Source organism: Sus scrofa, chromosome 2, assembly GCF_054392235.1.
Source record: "Sus scrofa isolate SSC_HxYL_T2T_F1_AM1 chromosome 2, Sscrofa_HxYL_maternal_Yorkshire_Landrace_v2.0, whole genome shotgun sequence".
In the NCBI taxonomy this organism is placed as follows: Eukaryota; Metazoa; Chordata; class Mammalia; order Artiodactyla; family Suidae; genus Sus; species Sus scrofa.
In genome coordinates this window covers 52,721,580-52,745,123 of record NC_139384.1, presented here as the reverse complement: position 1 = coordinate 52,745,123, position 23,544 = coordinate 52,721,580, and the positions used below count along the sequence as shown (strand labels likewise).

Genomic DNA, 23,544 nt, shown 5'->3' with positions numbered 1-23,544 from the left:
CAAAATGTATGTTTATAGCCATTGAGTTCACAAAAGTTGTAGTACAAAAACAGTAAGTATGGGATATTTAGTTTTAAAACTACACTTGCTTACAAATACAAATATTTATAGTAATATGACAGGAAAGGGCTGAGAAAGTTTGCTCTATTTTTTCACTCTTTTTCAAAATGAGCACTATTCCTATTGATTAATTTTGTTTATTTATTTTTGTTTTTTTTGTCTTTTGTCTTTTTAGGGCCATACCCATGGCATATGGAGGTTCCCAGGCTAGGGGTCGAATTGGAGCTATAGCTGCTGGCCTATGCCACAGCCACAGCAACACCAGATCTGAGCCATCTGTGACCTACACCACAGCTCATGGCAATGCCGGATCCTTAATCCACTGAGCGAGGCCAGGGATCAAGCCTGCAACCTCATGGTTCCTAGTCAGATTCGATTCTGCTGCGCCATGACGGGAACTCCTAATTTAGTTTACTGAATTTATGAGCTTTTTGTTTTTTATGTGGTAAACAATTTTTTTTTCCCCTTGGGCCATACCACCAGTGTGGGGACGTTTCCATGCCAGGGGTCAAAGCTGTACCATGGCAGTGACAAATGTCAGGTCCTTAACCCACTGAGCCACCAGGGAACTCCTATTTATTTATTTTTTGATAAACGATCTTTATGACCAAGAAAATAAGCCATTTTGATTCTATCTAAGCAAGGAATTATAAAACTATGAGATTGTGAAGATACACAGTTTACACATCTGAAATCCACTAACAAAGTGCATAGCACATGGTACATAATCATCATATGCTACTGAATAAATAATTTCAGATGAGGAAGGAATTCTTGTGGCCACTTATTCCAGTGTTTCTCAATCTCAGTATGTATCACAATCACTTCTGGGGCTTAAAATTACACAGATGCCAGGGTCTCTGCTTTCATAGAATCCTGTTCCAGACTCTAATTTAATTGTTTGAGAGCTGCACACAGAAATTGATTGTTTTAGAAAAAGCTTCCCGGATAATTCAATTTTATTTATTTATTTTTAATTTTTTTTTTGTCTTTTTAGGGCCACACCCATGGCATATGGAAATTCCCAAGCTAGGGTTGAATCAGAACTGTAGCTGCTGGCCTATGGCACAGCCACAGTGATGCAGGATCTGAGCCACGTCTGTGACCTACACCACAGCTCATGGCAATGCCAGATCCTCAACCCACTGAGCGAGGCCAGGGATCAAATCTGGATACTAGTCAGGTTCATTACCACTGAGCCACAAAGAAACACCCCAGATAATTCAAACATGCAGTCAAGGCCGAGAGCCACTGGATTACCACCAAGAAAGCCCAATTCCCTAACTTTATAAAAGGGGAAATTGAAACCCAGAGAGGTGATGCGACTTACATAAGATAAACAGATTGGTCACCAGTGATTTAAACTTGAGCTTCTTGATTTAGAATTCAATAATTTTACCCAAAACCTTACATGCTTTGCCTATCAACCAGAATAGTATAGAGACGACAGTGATTTTAAAAAGATAATTCAGACTTGATAGGGCATGTACTTCCTTTCTAATACAGAAGATTGTAGAGAGTAATAGAAAATAGCAGTTGAAGAAGTTTAGTGAATAGAGGAGAAGTCTGCTAAGAGAGGATTGGGGTTAGTTGAAATGGAAGGGGAGGGAGTGGGGTTAATCTGTCAGTGCTGCACAAGCCCTGCAATGCTTAGCACATCCTTCCACAAAAGGGATCATGTATCTAGAAAACCTCAGCCTTACAGTTTACTGTAGGACTCAGAAGGTGGGGCAAATCGGCAGGGACATTGTTAGCAGCTGGATCCTGTGATATCTCTAAGTCACAATACACTGCCTCATGAAATTACTATAGTTTCAGTGGATGGTTCTGTTTAGAAGATACCCTTGGTTCTTCAAATAAGAATCTATGATCTAAATTATCATTAGCTTTGACCGACGAAAGTAGTCTAAAAAAATACCTGTGTGGCAAAAGGCTTACTCTGAATCTGAATTGACCTGCAAGTCACTGTACACAGATGGAATCAAAGCCTCACGTGGCACATAGATATCCCTGCTCTGTTGGCATAATATGAGCCATACCTAGCTGATCATGGGGAGTCCCTCTGAACAGAATTCTATATGTGGTGAGGAACAAGGCTCCTTCTGCTGGCAGGAGCTGGGGGCCTCCAAGAAGGCCTCCAGTGGCTTCTTCTCTTCCATCAGGATCCAGCAGGACTCGAAGACCTTCACAAACAATTTCTTCTCCTGGTAGTAGAGCAGGTCTAAGAATCTTGGGCTAACAACAGAGAAAGTATTTTAACTCTAGTGGGATTTCCAACTCTTAGACCAAGGTTATCTTTTTTAGTTACAGATCTAAAACATTTGAGCCAGACTTCCTAAGTAGCTAAGAGAAGTAAACAGATTTGGGAGGAGGCAGAAATGATGTTTCTGCATCCAAATGTAAAACAGTTCTTGGCAGCATTGCTTATTGAAGTGAAATCATTGGAAATCACTGAACTGTTTGAGATACCTCTTCAATAGAACATTTTGCAACCATTAAAAAGAATGACATGAACTTGTATACGTAAACATAGAAAGATGCCAGAATAATTGCTAAGTAAAAAGAGAGTTACAAACCAGTACGTATATTTTGACCCCCTTTTAGAGTATGAGCCAAACTGTAAACCATGGTTAAGGGGAGAGGTGAGTGGGGAGGACCGCCGGAGATTGTCACTTTGTACAATGTGTTCGTCTTTAACGCTTCAATTTTAAACAAAAGCACTGTCACTTTGCAAATTGAAAAAACTAATACTTTAAAAACATAGATGCATCTTTAAAGAGAACTGCTCTTCTTGGCCTTTAATAAAGATCCATAAAGGGCGTTCCCGTCATGGTGCTGTGGAAACGAATCACACTAGGAACCATGAGGTTGTGGGTTCGATCCCTGGCCTCACTCAGTGGGTTAAGGATCCTGCATTGCTGTGGCTGTGGCATAGGCCGGCAACTGTAGCTCTGATGAGACCCCTAGCCTGGGAACCTCCATATGTCAGGGGTATGGCCCTAAAAAGCAAATAATAATAGTAATAATAATAATAATAATAAAGATTAATAAAAAATGGCCAAGTTATGAACATTTATACATCTTGGGAAATAAGGAATCATGTTACCTCCTCTGAGAAGAGGTCAGTGCTAGGAAAAAAAAAATCCATCTCTCCTGAAGATCTAATATGCTTATCATCATTATTATTATTTTGCTTTTTATGGCCATACTGTGGCATATAGAAGTTCCCAAGCTAGAGGTCAAATCAGAGCTGCAACTGCCAGCCTATGGCACAACCAAGCAATGCCATATCTGAGCCACATCTGCAACCAACACCATAGCTCAAGGCCACACAGGATCCCTGACCCACTGAGCGAGGCCAGGGATCGAACCCACATCTTCATGGTTACTAGTGGGGTGCATAACCCGCTAAACCACAATGGGAACTCCTAATATGGCTTTTTTTTTTTTTTTTAAACCAAGCAATAAAAACTATTCTTTTTGTTGGCTTTAGGAGGCTCAGAGCTAAATGTAAAGCCAAAGTATAATGATCACTGTGTCTCAGATTTCTGATAGAATTATCTTTCCTTTCCATCTGGCTTCTCATTTCTCCTTTGAATTTAGTTTTAATAGTTCTGTTATATAGGTAAGAGGATCCTGAACCCTAGTCCCATAGACTGGTGCCAGACTAGCTGCAAAATAGTCATCTGGGAGGCTTGTTAAAGCATAGATTCCCAGGTTAAGTCCCAGGGTACTTCAATTCAGGAGGCAGGCTGGGCTGGGGTTCAGGTCACTCAATCATTAATAGACTTCCCAGATGTCTGTGATGTATGCTTGTAATGCACAGATTCAGAAACCTGGTGATTTTATGGTAATTGCCTTAAGTCATTTTTTGGGGGGAAGTAGGCAGGGTATAAAATCGTAGCTTGGGCTTAGAAGTTAGAATGTTCATAATTTATGCCCTGCCTATAAAAGCAGACTCAACAAGAGGTTATTACTTTCCCTTTGTTGATCCACTCTTCTACTTCACTATCCTTTTTATGAGGATCCACATGTAAACGCCACTGAAAGTTTAATGTATCATTAAAACTAGAGCTGGTCTCTGTAGAAGGTTAGGAGAAGGTACTTTCTGGAGCACAACAATCTACTGTCACTGGGTTTTCTGGCTATGCCCACGCCACAGCAGTGACATTGCTGGATCCTTAACTTATAGGCCACCAGGGAACTCCTACTGTTGCTGTTCTTATGAGATTTTTTTTTATACCCTGAAAGCACGTAGTCTGGAATAATTACCTTCTGTATAGGTGGAAGCCTTCTGCTCTCTCGATGCACGGCTTCTAGGGTTTCAATGTGCATAGCCACAATTCCTGTGATGAGCCAGAGTATTCAAAATGAAAGAGCACAAAACAAGCAGAATTAAAACAAATCCTGGATATTTCAGAATTAAAAACTAATTGTAGTTTGGTAGTTCCTCAAAGTTAAACACAGAGTAATCACATGACCCGGCAATTCCACTCCTAGGTATATACCCAAAGGAACTGAAAGTAAGACTCAGATACTTGTACGTGAATACTCCTCATAGCACTATTTACGACAGCCAGAAGGTCAAAACAATACAAGCGTCCATCAATGGATGAATGGATAAATAAAATGTAGTATATCCATACAGTAGAGTTTTATGATTGAATAATCATAAAGGGAATGAAGCTACACCTGCTTCAGCATAGATAAACCTTGAGAATATTAAGTGAAATTAGCCAGAAAAAAGTATTATATGATTTTACTCATATACAACACCTAGAATAGGCAAATTAATACAGATAGAAAGAACATCAGCGGTAGCCAGGGGCTAGGGGGTGGAGAATGGGGAGGTGGTACTTAATGGGTACAGACTATCAGCTTGAGGGTGATGAAAAAGTTTTGGTAATAGTACAACATTGTGAATGTAATTAATTATGCCGTTGAATTTTTTTTTTTTTTTTTTTTTTGTCTTTTCTGTCTTTTTAGGGCTAAACCTGTGGCATAAGGAGGTTGCCAGGCTAGGGGTCTAATTGGAGCTGTTGCTGCTGGCCTATACCACAGTCACAGCAACACCACAGCTCATGGCAATGCCAGATCCTTAACTCACTGAGCAAGGCTAGGGATTGAACCCGAGACCTCATGGTTCCTATTCAGATTCATTTCCGCTGAGCCATGACTGGAACTCCGCCATTGAATTTTACACTTAAAAAAAGGTTAAAAAGGAAAATTTTATGATATGTATTTTACCAAAATTTAAAAATATTTAAAAAGTAATCAAAACATAAATAAATAGTATGGCTAAACTACATGGAAGCCAAATGTTACACTGAAAAACTAGACCTGCAGGAGTAATTCTTACTCAGTTACCTCTAATATTCTGGTTCTCTCATCTCTGCAAAGTGATTACCTGGTATCATGCAATGAAGGCTCTTGATATGATCCTGAGTAACTCCACTCTCCGTGCAAACTTTGTCAATAAATCGGGTAATGAAACGCACCACAGAATTAGCAACGTCATTATTCTCTGAATCTTCAAACCCACTTTCTGTATCGTAACTTTCAGCTACACTTCCTGCAATACTAAGAAAGGAGGGAAATGATCAGTACACAAATGTAACAGATGACTACTCTGCCACAGTGATTTTCCATGGCAATCTAAACTTGCTCAAAGAGATGCATGCTCAGGTAGAAATGTCTCTTCACTCCTGCATGGCTCCTCTATAAGTGACAGTGGGGAAACACAATGCTCTGCTTGCCTACATGTGGAAGCTCATGTTAGGCACTATCCTTTGGATTCAGATTTGTTTTTGTAAGGTTATCTTCTAAGAGGAGCTCAGGAACCACAGAATATAAAACAAAAAGGGACTCTAATTTATTATCGGATACTTGAACCTTCTAAAAAAACTTGTCCTTCCTAGTTAATTATCACATGGAGCCAGACAAAGTAATATGGCTATCTCTGGCCTTGCGACTGGGGGACAATGTCCCTGGTAGGCAAAGGAACTTTTTCCAGCAAATAGAACATTCTACCTAAGAAAAGAACAAAATTGTCCTATGAACCCTTTTCTTGCCAATATTTTTCTTTCTCTGAGCAAATCACAACCATTTTGGTTACTTTGTCTGTAGGTAATAAAAATCATGTAAGAGAAGAGAATAAGCTTGAAATGGAGCGGGTGTGAAAGCAGAATCCCTGGCCTGTTGTTTATTCGGTTCTCACTAGTCAATAAATACTCCTGCCTCCTACGCCTACTTTTAGACTGCTAATCATGAAAGAGAATCATTGCCTATTTCAAACTACTCAGCTCTCTCTCCTCCAAATCCAACCACACTGGCTGAATCAGTGTTGGAAGCAAAGCTATGCAGTGAATATGGCCATCACACAATCCCAAAGCACCACAAGAACTTTGGTGCCTTAGCCACTCACTATGTAAAGGAGGTTGTAGGAAACGTTATGAAAGAAAGAAAAGGTATGAGCAGGTGATGGATGTGCTATTTAAGACGGGAGAAGTTAGGAAGGCCTCTCTGGGGCGGAGGGTGACATTACAGCAGAGAACTAAATGAAATGAGTGAGTGAGTGAATCTTGAAACTATTTGGGGAGAGTATTCCAGATTGCAGGAACGAGTACACAGGCCCTGAGGCAGAATCATGCTTCGGGTGTTAAACAAGGAGACCGGTTAGGTTGATGGAAGAGTGATAGGAAATAAGGACTGAGCATAGCCAGGGGCCAGATCCAGGCAGGCCTTGTAGTCCATGGGTTTTGCTCTCAGTGCTATGGGAAATAGAAGGGTTGAGAGCAAGAATGGTTGAGGGATGTGATTACAGGCAAATGCAAAGTGTAAGGTGAGGAAAAGGAAGGTCAAGAAACAAATAATCACTTTGACAAGAAGGAGTTCATTAGTCATTTTTCACAGCACTTTCAGTAAATTGCTATGGCAGAAAGTAACTGAAAGACTGAAGCAGCAGTGGGTGAGACATTTGAAAAATTAGAGGTCAGAGAAGAGAGTACAGGAGGTGATTAACAATAGCTGGATGTAGTGAAAGTCTTCTACTAGAGAAAAGCTGAGCAAGTCTGAATGTGGCAAAAACGGTTAAATTTTGTTTTTTTTGGCTGCACCCAAGGCATGTGGAAGTTCCAGTGCCAGGGATTGAACCCACGCCACAGCAGTGACAATGCCAGATCCTTAACCTGGTAGGCCACCAGAAAACTCCCTAATTTTTGAAATAGCTACAGCAATATTTACCCAAGATACTTTATATTCTCTGCTAAGCCAAAAAGGATAGGAGGGTCTCTGTGTGTCCACATTTTGGTACCTGTTTGTGACAATGCTGTTGCTTCCACTCTCCCAGTCGCCTGGTGCTGACGTTCTTAGCAGCTTGTTTTTACTTGTATCTAGCGGAACTAGCAGGTTGACCATGAGGTTTGCAAAGTGAATGGCCTGACTGAAGACAGTGCTTTCCTCACGCTGCACCAGCTCCTGCTGAGCCGATTTGCTTAGAGTAGGCCAAAGGCGGAGCTGCTCGGCTGCGAGGTCCATTGCTGTCTTCTCCTGATACTGGTCATCAGGAAGTTTATCCTAAAAACCAAAGCAAAAAAATCCAAATCTATCACTTTACATGAGCTTCAAAAAACATGAAGGATGTTTTAATAATTCACCTATTAAACACCTATGTTGGTAAAAATGAAAACATATAAACGAAAGATAACAACACAATATGAAACCTAGCCTTCTTCTCCCCCCCTCCACTGTCCAGTTCCAACAGGCCTTGACTTGGAACCACGTGGCAGCCCAAGGAAGCAGCAGCAAAGCACAGATGTATCTACTTCTCAATGCTAACATTTCACTGTTGATTTATCTCTGTGGCTCCATCCCCTTCAAGTTGCTAGTTAACAACAAATTGTTGACCTGAAGTACCTATAAATGCTCAGGTTGAATGTGCCAGTAGCATTTACCAACACTCTGATATCTTTCTTTTCTTCTGCTCTTTGGAAAAGAATAACCAAAGTCACACACAAAAAAAGAACCAGGTTTCCTTGTAAATGTGGGAGTCAAACATTGTTACCGCATGAGTAGTATATAGGTATCCATGGGATTTTTAAGAGAGGTTTCCTGGTAGGATGAAGAATGAAACAGTAACAGTAACCCACATCTGTATAGCACTACACAGCTTATGAAGAACTCATAAGCTGTGTAGTGCTACAGTCTCATTCATATCTAACCTGTAGCTGAGACATACTTTTATAGAATAAAGGACACAGATGACAGCAACATGCATTTGCTCTATGAATGTTGTTGAGATATACATCAATGTTAGCACTACATCTGCTTTAAAAATTATCAAAAGTACCCCACCAGGCCAATTACTTCTGGAACATGACCTCCAGCTAATGCTCCTTGGATCTGCTACAAGTTACCCCTTACCCAGTGCATATGGTATTTTGATCAAGAAAGATCTGAGTTTTATATTAAATCAAGTGATTAAAACTAACTGTACAATAATTTGGCATGACAGATAGATGTCAGATAGTGCTACTTGTTGTTAAAGTTTCTGTTCCTATCATACTTATTAGTAAACCAATAATATGCTTAAAATTACTTGAGGCACAGAAATATTTGAATACTATGTAGTTTCCGTCAAATATCTAGGTTCACTTACTTCATATAAGGCAAATTTAAAATGGAGGAAAAGGATCAGCAGCAATGTATTAGCCCAGCATGTAGCATTAAAAATTACTCTAAAATTCAATCAACACAGATAATCAGTCCTTAGTGCTGCTTTAAGTTTAATTACGATAGTAATTTATTATTATCTAGTATGTGCCAAGAACCCTTTAATGCACTTTACTTGTATTAGACATTACGTCTTATAATTTATATCTACTCATTTTATTAATGAAAAAAAAGACAGAGAGGTTAAAGTGAATTTTCCAAAACCAGATGGCTAGTGTATGATATTTCCAAATTTCAGGAAAACTTAAAGTACTCAATTTATTTTAAAATATTTTCTTGATTTTTTTCTTCAATTTATTTTATGGTGATAAAACATATGGAAATATATAGAATATTTCTACAAAAAGACCTAGATTTATTGCCAGCATACTTTTGAGCATTTATTTTAGAGTCAATTAACTTTATTTTGACATTTAAGAAATTAACCACACAGATATCTGCCTAGGGTATTTTAGGTTTGTTCTTTCTGTTCAACTTCCTAAAATTGTTTCCAGGCAATTCTTACTTATTTAAAATATAGTCAAACAATTCTAATGCTACAGAACTCTAATAAGAAGTTACTATGGAAAAAAAATGTCAGAAATCAATAGAAGAAAGATGTTTGCCAGAGGGCCCCCTACAGTAAGTAATCAGCAAATATACTGGTAGGAAGTGGATAGATCTGCTCTGGCCCTTGGAATACCTGAGTAAGCTTTCCTGGCTTCTTGAAGCCAGGACCCTGGTCCCATACAAGTACTTTTCTTCATCTTACCTTTTGTTTCAGATATGGGGCATGATTGTCTTCCTTGGCCGAGAGATACAGGGAGCGAACTTGCTCCTGTACCGCATTGTAAAAGGTTGTCTCCCAAAACTGCTGATTTGTCCAGATGGGGTGGTCCTGAACACAGGTGTAAGCAAACTGGCTGACTCCAGGGGCCAGTTTCTGTGAAAACACACAATATAGATCACCATGGGGCTGACAGAGTCATGACAGTTCAGAAGGTTACAGGGGCCACAGATAATCCTAAATAATGATCAAAGGACTTATCTAAGCAATATCTTATAGCACTTACAGCAGTATAAGCTTAGCAATCAGCAGCTTACACATACTTTTTTTTTTTTTTTTTTGGCTGTGCCTGTGGCATGTGGAAGTTGCAGGGTCAGAGATCGAACCTCTAACACAGCAGCAACCCAAGCTGCTGCAGTGACAATACCAGATCCTTAACCCACTGCAACATAAGAGAACTCCAATTTACACATTTTTAACTGGCAACTTTGAGCTTGCTATCAAATCTATCTGGGTCACTGTCATTTCATCTATTAAAATGGACATTTCAGTAACAGCTAAAAATCAAAGTTATTATACAAACTAGAGAATATATGAAAAGTACCTAACACTATACTGTGCACACAGTAGGCACTGTAGAGTTGGTAGCTCTTATTACGATTAGGACATAAAACAAAAATCCATCATAGCCTAAACATAAAACTCCAGATAATCCAAAGTTTCTTCTACTTGGTTTGAGAGTACATTTTGGTGGGGTTTGGGGGCCAAGAATGGAAATGCAGGTGAGCCTACAGCTTGGCATTACACACAGAATGAGGGCATAACATGAATTTGGGACTCAAGAGGAATTGTACCCTCCTACTGCTCATTCCAGCGCTTAACCTCCCTACCAAGGCTGCTGCCTGGCTCACATAATCCCTAGCAAACTATCCTGGGCTTCGAGGGCATTTTCTGGTAACCAAGTCTGGGCATGGGAAGGTAATCTCAAGCCAAACCTTCCTTTCCAGGACTTCCTGCTGAGCTTCTAATTAAGGTAAAATAGTAAACCTTACTCTGTGATCAACAATGGGGGGAGGGATGACTAACTTTGCAGTCACTTGATATTATTTAATATCACTTGATTGTATTTAATTCTAAAAATCTTGTAAGATGCACATTATTATCACCAATTTAAAGAAAACAAAAGAGAAGTTCAAGGGGTTTTAAGTGATTCCCCAAGGCCACACAGCAATTACATAAGTGGTGGAATTGTGCTTCAAGCCTAAAATTTGTTTCCAAAGCTTCTGCTCTTTTTATGATGGCAAATCATCTTGCAAAGCAACTGAATGCAAATCATAAACATATTAAATACCATTTGGCACAAGTGTCTGGGTTTTTTTTTTCCACTTTAGGATTTTGTTTCCCAAAGTAATATTCTGCCTTGAAACCGCAGATATAATTTTAATTAACATCACACCTAAAATTTTACAGATATTTTACATATTGCCAAATTTCAGTTAATGATTTGTGTCACCTTTCCACAGATGTTCCTTCCACCTCTAAAAATTAAAGATGTTTCAAAAGTTTTAAATCCATTATTTCTCAGCAAATAGCTGATAACATTCTCAATAGACAATTTTTTTTTGGTCCATTTTATTCTTTAGAATTGAGTTACTTTGCTTTTCTATCAGTAGAACTAAAATTTCTGATAATGTAAGTTTTCTTTTAAAGCAATTTAATAAGTGAATTCTCTGCTCCTGAAATGTTGGACACTGAAGACAACTATTAAGGTTATATACATAACGTTTATGTAGCAAAAGCTGGTTCATTTCTTAGGGATGCATAACAAATGTATAAGATGCCTGGTAAAAATTATATGCTCAATACATGCTAATTTCCTTCTTGGGCTAGAGCAGAATAAACCCACAACTGGAAGAGGTACCATGCGTGCCATGAAATGTAGTATTTATGTCTCTGGAAGTGGGGTGACTGTGACTTTGCCTTTGAGAGTCTATGTATTTCTGCATATCAAGTGTCCCTTTTAAGGGTGCACTGCAGCTGGGGTGATCGACTATAACTTTTCTTTTCAGGGCCGCACCTGTGGCGTATGGAGGTTCCCAGGCTAGGGGTCAAATTGGAGCTGTAACCACTGGTCTACACCATAGCCACAGCAATGCCAGATCTGAGCCACCTCTGCGACCTACACCACAGCTCATGGCAACGCCAGATCCTTAACCCACAGAGTGAGGCCAGGGATGGAACCTGTGTCCTCATGGATACTGGTCAGATTCGTTTCTGCTGAGCCACCATGGGAACTCCAACTATAACTTTTTAAGGTGGCTATACGCTGGGACTGATCATGAAGTAAAAATCAGGAGAACCCCAAGGGGAAACTGCACAAGGACTATTGCTGGTTTTCATGCCTGTCTGCTCATTTAAGACTCGGCTACTCTCTAACCATGGGAAATCAAGGGCAAAATGTGTGTGGATTTGTGAGTATGTAAGCATAAGCTATGGACAACGTGAATCACATTCTCCTTCTATACTCTGCTTGAAGATATTTGGGACATGGGTTGCACTTTTTTTTTTTTTTTTTTTTGCCCCTAACCACTCTAAGGAATAACAATGACCTCACTGGCAATGCACAGGCCTATTGTGAAAGAGATTTTAAAGGCATAAAGTTTAAACAAGGTAAAAACATAATTCTCAATTGCCTTTCCCATGAGTATAGTCAGAGGTAGCACCATTTCTTAACAAATGCAATTAACAAACAATAGGTTTTAAAATTATGGAGTACTGCAATTCTATTAATATAAATGAGCACAGAAAAACTAAGCTCTTAAATCCTTACCAGCTTCTCAGATAGTCATTTTAGGATCATCAATGTAACAAAAATATTAGTTATAAATCTGTTATTGCAACTTGACAGAGCACTAGAGGAATATGAGAGTATAATGAGGCCCTGCTTTTCTCTTTCAGCATGTTTCTTACTGATGTTGCATATTCACTTTCCTTGGTACATATCAGTTATTATCTTCCTGTTTATTCACAAACTAAAAGTGATGATGTAAAAACTTGCCTAAATATTTTGAATGAAATGGACTACACATATTCCAAGGCAGAAAAAATGATGTAAAACAGAGTGACAGTGGCCCAAAGGGTCAGAACCCACATCTTGTGTATGATGAGAATAATAGCAAGGTGAAGGAATTATAGGATAACACTCTTGGGTGGTAAGCCAGTCGCAAATTGTGATGGCATCTGATATTTGCATAAGCAATTATTAATTCCCTAATACTTCAAACATTATTTTCCCCAACATGAAATTTGGTTCTTTTCTTTGTGGTTTTCTGTTGTGAGTTTCTTGCTGTTTCCATGGGCAGGACCACTATACTGACAGGTGGGTGTGATCTGAGGACCAGCAGAGGGCAGCAGCACCTTATTCTGCGTAGATTCCATCAGGGTTTTTTTTTGTTTTTGTTTTTTGTTTTTAATAGGAATTACAAAAATGGAGCTATTCAGTCTAACTGGGCTAGAAAAGTTGGGTGGAATAAGAAAACTGCATGTCCTCATTGTATATTTTGTTTTTTTCTTTTTTGGTTGCACCCACAGAACATGAAAGTTCCTGGGCCAGGGACTGAATTCGAGCGGCAGCTGTGACCTACACCACAGCTGTGGCAATGCCAGATCCTTAACCCACTGCATCAGGTAGAGATCTAATCTGCACTGCCACGGAGACGATGCTGGGTACTTAACCCACTGTGCCACAGTGGGAACTCCCTCACTGTACATTTGAGAGACCCCCATAAAGAAAATGAATTTGGAGTTCTCTTGTGGTGCACAAGATTGGGGATCCAGTGTTATTACTGCTGAGGCTGGGATCACTGCTGTGGCATGGTTCAATCCCTGGTCCAGAAGCTTCTGCATGCTGCGCCCTCCCTACCCCCCAAAAAAAGAAAGAAAAAAAGAAGAAAGAAAATGAATTTCCCCAAGGTCACACAGCAAGGTGGGTAGAAGAGAAAGGAACAGATAGAAGGTTTTCCATCATGATGTCATTTCTGTAAGATATTCCACGAAACAAAACTATAATTAGAGAAAGATGCAATGAGACTGCTTAGAGTATCAGATTCATTGTGACAGTAGTAGCTGTAGTAAACAAAGAACATAATCACCTGTTGATACAACTATCTCATGACTCTAATCGCTTCCTTAGTTTGAAGAAGACTTTCCCAAGATGGTTTCTCAAAATGGCCCATATGCCAGCTTCATGACCTTTTATTCTACACACAGATGAGACTCAATCTACACGGCTGACTGAGGGTTTGAGTGTGGTGGTGGTAGGGTATGCTGTTGTCAAATGATATCTTTTTCTTCAATTCTGGCAACAACATTTACTTTACATTTTATAATAATTCTTATGATTTTATCCTAAAGAAATAGGTGATATTTTGCCATGCAGTTTTATGATATGTTTTAGAATGTGTTGATTTCCTTCCTTATCTAGAAAAAACAGCTCTGAAGGTACTAGATTAAGCGACGCTATTCATTTTCCATAAAGCATTCAAAGGAAACCCAGCATTGGACAGGATATGAAGAATAAACTTCATGAGGCTCAACAACCAGCAGATTCAAATCCAAACAAATCATCTCAGAGACCAGCTGGTCAAGGGAAGGTTAAGATATCAGTATGAGGGGCTTGTCTGGCTAGACATGTTTGCTCTTCAGGCCCAAGGCTCCAATTAGGGAGCTCAGAGGAAAACCAGATTTTAGGAAAAAAAGCTCCGGGAGGACTGCTTCCATAAACATGTAATGGTCTTAAAGAATAATTAGAATATAAAATTCACTGTTTAAATTGTGGGGTATTTCCTACCCAGATCTGCATACTGGAATAAAAGTGAGCCTCACTGCACAGTTCGGGGATGGTGCCAGCCAGTCCTTTTATGATTCTACACTAGCCTGACCAAGTCCACATATTAAGTCACTTTAAGAATTAACTTCCCAGGGAGTTCCCATCATGGTGCAGTGGAAACGAATCAGACTAGGAACCATTAGGTTGCAGGTTAGATTCCTAGCCTCACTCAATGGGTTAAGGATCTGGCATTGCCTTGAGCTATGCTGTAGGTCGCAGAGGTGGCTCAGATCTGGTGTTGCTGTGGCACTGGCATAAGCTGGCAGCAACAGCTCTGATTAGACCCCTAGCCTGGGAACCTCCATATGAAGTGGGTGTGGCCCTAAAAGGACAAAAAAAAAAAAAAATTAACTTCCCGGAGTTCCCACTGTGGCTTAGTGGTAATGAATCCAACTAGTATCCATGAGGACATGGGTTTGACCCCTGGTTGCTCAGTGGGTTGGGGATCTGGCTTGGCTGTGAGCTGTAGTGTAGGTCACAGATGTGGCTTGGATCCAGCATTGCTGTGGTTGTGGCATAGGCTGGCAGCTACAGCTCCAATTGGACTCCTAGCCTGGGAACTTCCATATGCTACGGGTACGGCCCTAAAAAGACAAAAAAAAAAAAAAAAAAAAAAAAAAAAAAAAAAAAAAAGAGGAGAATAAGACAAAGGATTAACTTCTGAGTATTTTCTGATGAACTTTGGAAATGCTTAGTTTTGAGAGACAAACAAAAGGAAGACAGAATGGGAAAAATGTGTATCCCAAACCTGTATTTATCAACTCTTGCCCACATCTTAAATATATTTGCTTTGTGCATTTTTTTTAAAACAAAGGACATACAACATTATAGATTTGGCGGAAGCCAACTGTATACCTCTCGTGATCCCATTTCTCTCCTAACCTAAAGGCAACAATGATCCTGAATTAGGTATTTTTCATTTTCATTTATGTCTTTATATCTGTATATATCCATAAAGAATATACAGGATTATAGCGCAGGTTTCATTTCATCCCTTATTAATGCTTTTCAAAGTATACAGCTTGTATTTCATTGGTTGATTTAATATTTATTTAAATTATATAGTTAATAGGACAAAATACCTTGCTCTTTATAAACACACAACTCAGTTAAAAGGGACAGAGAGTGGTCTACAATGAGTATTTAGGATACTGTGTTCACTGGTCAGTATTTCATTCTGGGTTTACAGAAAGCTGAGCAATCCAATTAGGTAAAAGGAGGTAATGTGAGAATCGACTATAGTTTTTCCTGTTGTACTACCTGATACTGAACAGGGCAAGTAACCTCAAATGCATATTGGTCTAAACCTCTCTTGGGCTGCTTAGCAGATCCAGGCACACAATTTCTACACAAGAACTATCACCGGTATTACCCAGTATTCATTTGATATGCCAATGTTAGTAGCTGGAATGACTGGGCTGAAGTTCTTAAACCACTTATCCTTCCAGTGATTCTCTTAGTAAATATTGAGAGAACAGAGAATGAATCAGTTTCTTTCCTTTGTGGTCCAGAAACCAAAAGAAATCAAATACAAGTTTATTGTCAAGTCCCTTGCCTGAGTTTGGTATTCATAAAAACACAAGACAGGATCCAAAATCCCTTGCCCTTTTTGGTAGGTTTTTAAATTTTACATAAATGCTGCATACTGTTTTACTCTGCCACTTGATTTTTCACATATTATGTTGCTAGACCTATTAAGGTAATCATAAAAATAATATTATTCTAATATTATTCTAACTTGTACTGATCTCTTACTATATGCATTTATCAACTTACTTAGTCCTTACATCAATCTTATGATCCTTGTTTTAAAGGGGAAGAAACTGAGGCACAGAGAAGGTAAGAATTTGTTCAAGAAAATATTGCCTGGAAATGGCAGAACCAGAGCTGGGATTCAAACCCAGCTACTTTAGCTATAGATTTCTTCCTTCCTTCCCTCCCCTTCTTTCTTTCTTCCTTTTTTTTTGAAAACAAAACAAAACAAAACAAAACAAAAAAACCCAGCTGCACCTGTGGCATATGGCAGTTCCCAGGCTAGCTAGGGGCTGAATCGAAGCTATAGCTGCAGGCCTACACCACAACCAGAGCAACACTGGATCTAAGCTGCATCTGCTTCCTACACTGCAACTTGAGGCAACACCAGATCCTTAACACACTAAGGCTAGGGATCAAACCTGCATCCTCATGGTCACTATGACGGGTTCTTAACCTGCTGAGCCACAACGGGAATGCCATGAATTTAATTTCTTAATTACTGTACAATTTAACTATGTATGGAATTTCATCGTATGCATATATACCATTTCTTTGTTCTTGTAAACGGGTATATATGTTGTATTTAACTTTTAGCTATTATAAACAATGGTTCACATCAACAGTCAACTTTGAGTATTAGTTTCAGTACTATTTAATAGTGCTGGGAAGTACTTCAGAGGGCCAAAGACATATTCCCATTGTTATCTGTACCAATAAACATTTGGGGGTTAGTGTACATTGGTCATTTTTCTAATGAGAAATTATTTCACACAGACTTTTTACAAATATGTTTGAAAAAATTAATAATTCTTTAATGTAAATATCTAGTCATTTAAATTTTTAATTATCTTATAAATGTTTTAAAAGAGTTTTTGTTTTTTTCCTTGTTTTGTACTTTATTTTTTTATTTTTTTTAAAGACTTTATTTTTTCTGTTAGTCGATTTACAATGACTGTCAATTTCTGCTGTACAGCAAAGTGATATATTTTATTTTTTAACAGTTTATTTGATTCAGGAAGGACCTAAATAAAGCCCATATATTACATTAGATTTCATACCTCTGAGGTCAATTTTAATCTATAGATTTCTCTACCATAGGTCTGTCTGAATGCCTTCCTTTTTTCCCCTCAACTTGCAATCTATTTGTTGAAGAAACCGGATCATGTGTCCAAAAGAGTTTTCATTTGTCTGATGATTGTTGACTATATCCCAATGGTCTTATGTGACATATTCTTTTATCCTCTGTATCGCCTGCAAATTGGAGTTGGATCTAGAAGTTTGATTATATTCAGGCTTGATTGTCTGGCAAGAATTCATGGAGGTACTATCATAAGAGGCACATCTGGGTGTCTCTCTTTTTGTGATTAAAGACCACTGATGGTTAATACCCAGATTCATTAATCATTAGGAGCAATAAAATACTGATATTCTCATTCTAGCATTAATTCCTCACTTATTAGCTAGAATATTTCTGTGAAGAGAAACTGATATAAACAGGAGTTCCCATTGTGGTGCAGTGGTTTAATGAATCCGACTAGGAACTATGAGGTTGCGGGTTCAATCCCTGGCTTTGCTCAGTGGGTTAAGGTGCTGCTGTGAGCAGCAGACGCAGCTCGGATCCCGAGTTGCTGTGGCTCTGGTGTAGGCCAGTGGCTACAGCTCTGATTCGACCCCTAGCCTGGGAACTTCCATATGCCGCGGGAGGCGGCCCTAGAAAAGACAAAAAAAAAAAAAAAAAAAAAAAAAAAAGAAACTCATAAACAGTTTGCAGACCAAAACACAGTCTATATTAGAAACCAGGATAAAAACACAATTTTATCCCTTCATTTATCAGTTTTAAATACAATGAATTGTTTTTCTAGCATCCCCCTACAGATGATCAGTTAGTTTTTTAATCCGTATATTTATGAACTTGTGGATTTTAAAACATATCTAACTATTTTTAAACCTGTTTGGAAATGAGCCCAAAAAATCTATTCATAAGGGTTTACTGGAAACTTGCGTACCAAGCACCATGGGATCCCTGTCTACATAGTGCCTTAATCTAGATGAAAAGACAAGAACTCCACATGTGATGACTTAGGAACCTAATAGTGTTTTCTATAACAGCACTGTAACTGGGAGGATAAAGAGTCTGATTGGGGAGTTCCCGTCGTGGCGCAGTGGTTAACGAATCCGACTAGGAACCATGAGGTTGCGGGTTCGGTCCCTGCCCTTGCTCAGTGGGTTAATGATCTGGCGTTGCGTGAGCTGTGGTGTAGGTTGCAGACGCGGCTTGGATCCCATGTTGCTGTGGCTCTGGCGTAGGCTGGTGGCTGCAGTTCCTATTGGACCCCTAGCCTGGGAACCTCCATATGCTGCGGGAGCAGCCTAAGAAATAGCTAAAAAGACAAAAAAAAAAAAAAAAAAAAAAAAAAAAAAAAAAGAGTCTGATTGGAAGAACATAATCAGCAAAAAGACAAGTAGATACATAACAATTGTATTTTCTCTGAGGTGTGAGTGCAAAAGGAGCAATAGAAGGAAGGCATCAGTGAGTTCTGGTACAGGAAATGAAGGAATTTGGTGAGTCACTAGGTATACTTGCAAATGGCCCAAAAGCTCAACAAAAATGTTTATTATAGCATTATCTTTACTAGGTATACCCCCCTCCAAAAGTAGCAATTTTAATATCTAACTATAGAGAAGAAACATGAGGCAAATGATGGTACATTATTAACACGAAAGAATATTATGCTACCATTAAAGTGGTTAATATGATAACGTGCTTATGAATGTAGTGGTTATCTATAGTTCAGAAAAACAAGTCAATTATGCTATGATTTATGTCTACAAGTACATAAAGACTGTGAAAACAAAGGCAAAATAAAAATGAAGTAAAGATAATGTAATTTTGAAAATTTATTACCCTTCTTCAGATATAATTTTAAGAGATTTTTAAAATTCAGTGTGGCAGATTGAATATTCTTTTGCTCCTTGAGCCCCAATGAAATGACAGCAAAACAAAAAAAAAGTTAAAAACATATAAGAACAAAAGAATGAGGAATTCCCAACGTAGTGCAGCAGAAATGAATCTGACTAGGAACCATGAGGTTGCAGGTTCGATCCCTGGCCTCGTTCAATGGGGTTAAGGATCCTGCGTTGCCATGAGCTGTGGTGTAGGTCACAGATGTGGCTCGGATCTGGCGTTGCTGTGGCTGTGGCATAGGCTGGCAGCTACAGCTACGATTGGACCCCTAGCCTGGGCACCTCCATGTGCCACGGGTGCAGCCCTAATAAGACAAAAAGACCAAAAAAAAAAAAAAAAAAAGAACAAAAGAATGAGGTGACAACACAAAATAAACAATGTAAAAATAAAATTTTAGAAGTCATAAAATGGATTTTTTTTTTTTTTTCTGGCTATACCTGCGACATATGGAAATTCCTGTGCTAGGGGCTGAACCACAGCCACAGCAACACGAGATCCACGCCACATCTTTGACCTATGTAGCAGCCTGTGGCAATGCCTAACATAACCACTGAGTGTGGCCAGGGATCGAACCTGCATCCTATTCTGATGTACCCTATGTAGGTTCTTAACCTACTGAGTCACAACAGGAACTCCTGGATTTATAAGCACTAACAAATTCTGAGGATCAGGTAAAGCTGAAACCTCCTACTACTTGGAGAGGGAAAGGCCCTTTCACACTTTAAAAGAGTAAATTTTATGGTATATGAGTTATATCTCAAGTAAAAAATGGAAACAACGCAAATATATATCAACTGATGAATAAAATGTGCTGTATATGGAGTTCCTGCTGTGGTGCAGTGGGTTAAGACTCTGACTGCTGTGGCCTGGGTTGATGCAGAGGTGCAGGGTCGATCCCTGGATCAGAGGAATGGGTTAAAGGATCTGGCATTGCTACAACTGTGGCATGGGTCACAATTGCAGCTCAGATTCAATCACTGGCCTGGGAATTTCCATATGTCCCTGGTGAGGCCATTAAAAAAAAAAGTATATATGTACAATGTAATACGTGGCAATAAAAAGACATGAGATACTGGTACATGCTATACCACGGATTCTATCTCTAACCAGGGAAACTCCATATGCTTCAGGTGTGGCTGTAAAAAGAAAAAGGAAAAAAAAAAATAAAAGAGGAAACAATAATCTGAATAGGCCCATATCTAATAGATACAGAAACTGGAATTGTAGTAAAAAAATCTTCCTCCCAAGAAAACTGCCAGTGTTACACTGATAACAAAACTAGAAGATAGTATAGAAATAAACCAATATGCTTCATGAATATAGGTGCAAAAACTCTAAGCAAAATTTTAACAAATCAAATTTAGCATATGTTAAAAGACTAATACATAACCCTTGAACAACACAAGTTTGAGCTGCACTTAGATGTGGATTTTTTTTCAGCTAAATACTAAAGTACTACATGATCTGTGGTTAATTATTAATTGAGTCCAAGGATGTGGAACTTTGAATTTAGAGAGCCAACTGTAAGATTATATGGAGATTTTCAACTGTGAGGAGGGTCAGCAGCCCTCAGCCCCTCATTGTTCAAGGATCAACTATATATTATGACCAAGCAAGGTTTAGCCTAGGAATGCAGGATAGGTTTAATATTTGAAATCAATCAGTGCAATTCACCTTAACAAACTGAGAATGAAAACCATATGACTATCTCATTAAATGTAGAAAAAGCATTTGATAAAATGCCTTATAAAAATTCTCAGCATCTAAAAATAGAAGAGAATTTCCTTAACCTGATAAAGGCATCTATGAAAAACCTATAGCTATACATTATACTTAATGGTGAAAGACTGAATGCCTTCCCCTTAAGATCAGGAAAAACAGGAGTTCCCATCCTGGCCTACCATTTAATGAATCTGACTAGCATCCATGAGGACAGATGTTCGGTTCCTGGTTTGCTCAGTGGGTTAAGGATCCGGCATTGCTGTGAGCTGTGGTATAGGTCGTAGATGTGGCTTGGATCCTGCATTGCTGTGGCTACGGTGTAGGCCAGCAGCTACAGCTCCAACTTGATCCCTAGCCTGGGAACCTCTATATGCCGTGAGTGCGGCCCTAAAAACAAAAAACAAACAAACAAAAAAGATCACGAAAAACACAGGAATGTGTGCTCAACATTGTACTGAATGCTATAGCTAGTGAAACGAGGCAAGAAAAAGAAATAAAAGGCATCCAGATTGGAAAGGAAATAAAACTGTCTTTATTTGCAGATAACATCCTTGTCTATATAGACAATCTGCCAGAATCTACAAAAAACTTACCTGTTAAATAAGAGAGTGAAACAAGCTGCAGGATCAGTTACTTGATCAACATAAAAATATAGCTGACCCCTGAACATGGGTTTGAATCATGTGGGTCTACCCATACATGGATTTGAAATTTTCACTAAACATGTACTAAAGTACTACATGATCTGTAGTTGGTTGAATCTGTGAATGCAGAACCTCAGATACACAAGGTTGACCTATAAAGTTATATATAAATTTCTGATTGTGTGAAGGACTGGTGCCCCTAACTGCCCATGTTCAAGGATCAATTGCATTTCTATACGCAGCAATGAAAATTGAAACAACGAAGCCAAAACCATTTATAATAGCATACAAAATGAAATATTTTAAGTGTAAATCTGACAAAATATGTTAAAATCTGGTCATCAAAAATTACAAAAGCTGGGAATTCCCATTGTGGTGCAGCAGAAACAAATCCAACTAGTATCCATGAGGACGTGGGTTTGATCCCTGGCATCACTCAATGAGTCAGGGATCTGGCACTGTGATGACCTGTGATGTAGGTCAGACACAGCTCAGATCCTGCATTGCTGTGGCTGTGGTGTGGGACAGCAGCTGTAGTTCTAACTCGACCCCTAGCCTGGGAACCTCCATGTGTCGTGGGTACAGCTCTAAAACAAACAAACAAACAAACAAAAAATTACAAAAGCTGAGAGAAGTTATAGAAGACCTAAATAAATAGAGATAATCATTCATGGATTGGAAGATTCAGTATCATTGAAATGTTAGTTTCTCCACCTTTATCTAAAGATTCAATGTAATCCCCATTCAAATCCCTCTGGCTTTTTTCTTTATAGAAATGAATAAAATAATTCTAAAATTCACATGGAAACCCAAAGGTCCTAGAATAGCCAAAACAACTCTGAAAAAGAAGAACAAAATTGGAGGACTAACACTATTTGATTTCTAAACTTTCATTATAGAGCTGTGATACTCAAGACAGATATTAAGATAAACAGATCAGTGGAACAAAATAGAGTACAGAAAGAGCCCCCCACCCCCACATATATGGACAACTGATTGCTGATAAAAGTATAAGGTAATTAAGTAAAGAAAGGACAATCTTTGCAACAAATGGTGTTAGAATAATTGGATCCTTGACCATATCCAACACATATTAAATACTAACTCAAAAGGAATCACAGACTTAAATGTAAAACTAATACTATAAGACTTTTGGGGATATTTGCAAATCATATATCTGCTGAAGATTTATATCCAGAATATGTAAAGAACTTTCAAAATGCAACAATAAGGAAACAAATAATCCAGGTTTAAAATAAGGGCAAAATACCCTTATGCTTTATACTTTTCTAAAGGCAAATAAGCACATGAAAAGACTCAACATTATTAGTCATTAGTGAATGCAAATAAGTCACAACAAGGTATCACTACATATCTATTAGAATGGCTACAATTAAAAGATTTGACATTAGTATGAGGAGGAACTATAATTCTCATTCACTACTGTACAGAATATAAAACGCTAGCACTTTGGAAAAAAGTTTGGTCATTTCTCAAAAAGTTAAACATATACCTATCATATGATCCAGCCACTCTATTCTTAGGTATTTATTCAAGAAAAAATAAGGAGTTCCCGTCGTGGCTCAGTGGTTAACGAATCTTTAACTTCAACACTGCTGAAGTGTTGAAATTATAAGTTAGCTGTAATTTGTTTTAAATTACATCAAAATAAGATAAACTGATGGATAGAAAAGTATGTATAAAAAAGGATAGAAAAAAATGTTAATACTAGACTGTAGATAGTAGGCTTATGGATGTCTACTGTAGATTTAAAAATTTTTTTTCTCTCTTTGAAATCTGTCATAATAGAATATTGGGAAAAAATAGAGTATTAGTCTAGGACTTAATATCCAATCAGTAGGAGTTCTAGAAAGAGAAGCAAAAAATTGAGATGATAAAATTTTTAAAAAGCAAATAAATAAACTGAAAGGCATAGATTTTCAAAATGAAAGCCATTTCAAGCCTAGCACACTGAATGTAAATAGAACAACATTAAGTTATATCATTATGAACA

The 23,544-nt window shown here is 38.4% G+C and overlaps 1 protein-coding gene across 11 annotated transcripts in view; it reads right to left on the bottom strand.

Moving 5' to 3' along the window:
* The window catches only part of SBF2 (SET binding factor 2), a 451,285-nt gene that overhangs the window by 68,302 nt on the left and 359,439 nt on the right, over nucleotides 1-23,544 (bottom strand). For all 11 annotated transcript variants that reach the window (XR_014837296.1, XR_014837295.1, XR_014837298.1 and 8 more), the window contains 5 exons: nucleotides 9,542-9,712; nucleotides 7,373-7,635; nucleotides 5,468-5,640; nucleotides 4,333-4,406; nucleotides 2,100-2,295 (listed from right to left, as the gene is read on the bottom strand). Coding sequence is in view for 7 of the 11 variants with exons in the window: in XM_005661131.4 (XP_005661188.2) it covers nucleotides 2,100-2,295; nucleotides 4,333-4,406; nucleotides 5,468-5,640; nucleotides 7,373-7,635; nucleotides 9,542-9,712 (877 nt within the window). In the remaining 4 variants the exon portion in view is untranslated. The remainder of the gene's footprint in view (nucleotides 1-2,099; nucleotides 2,296-4,332; nucleotides 4,407-5,467; nucleotides 5,641-7,372; nucleotides 7,636-9,541; nucleotides 9,713-23,544) is intronic.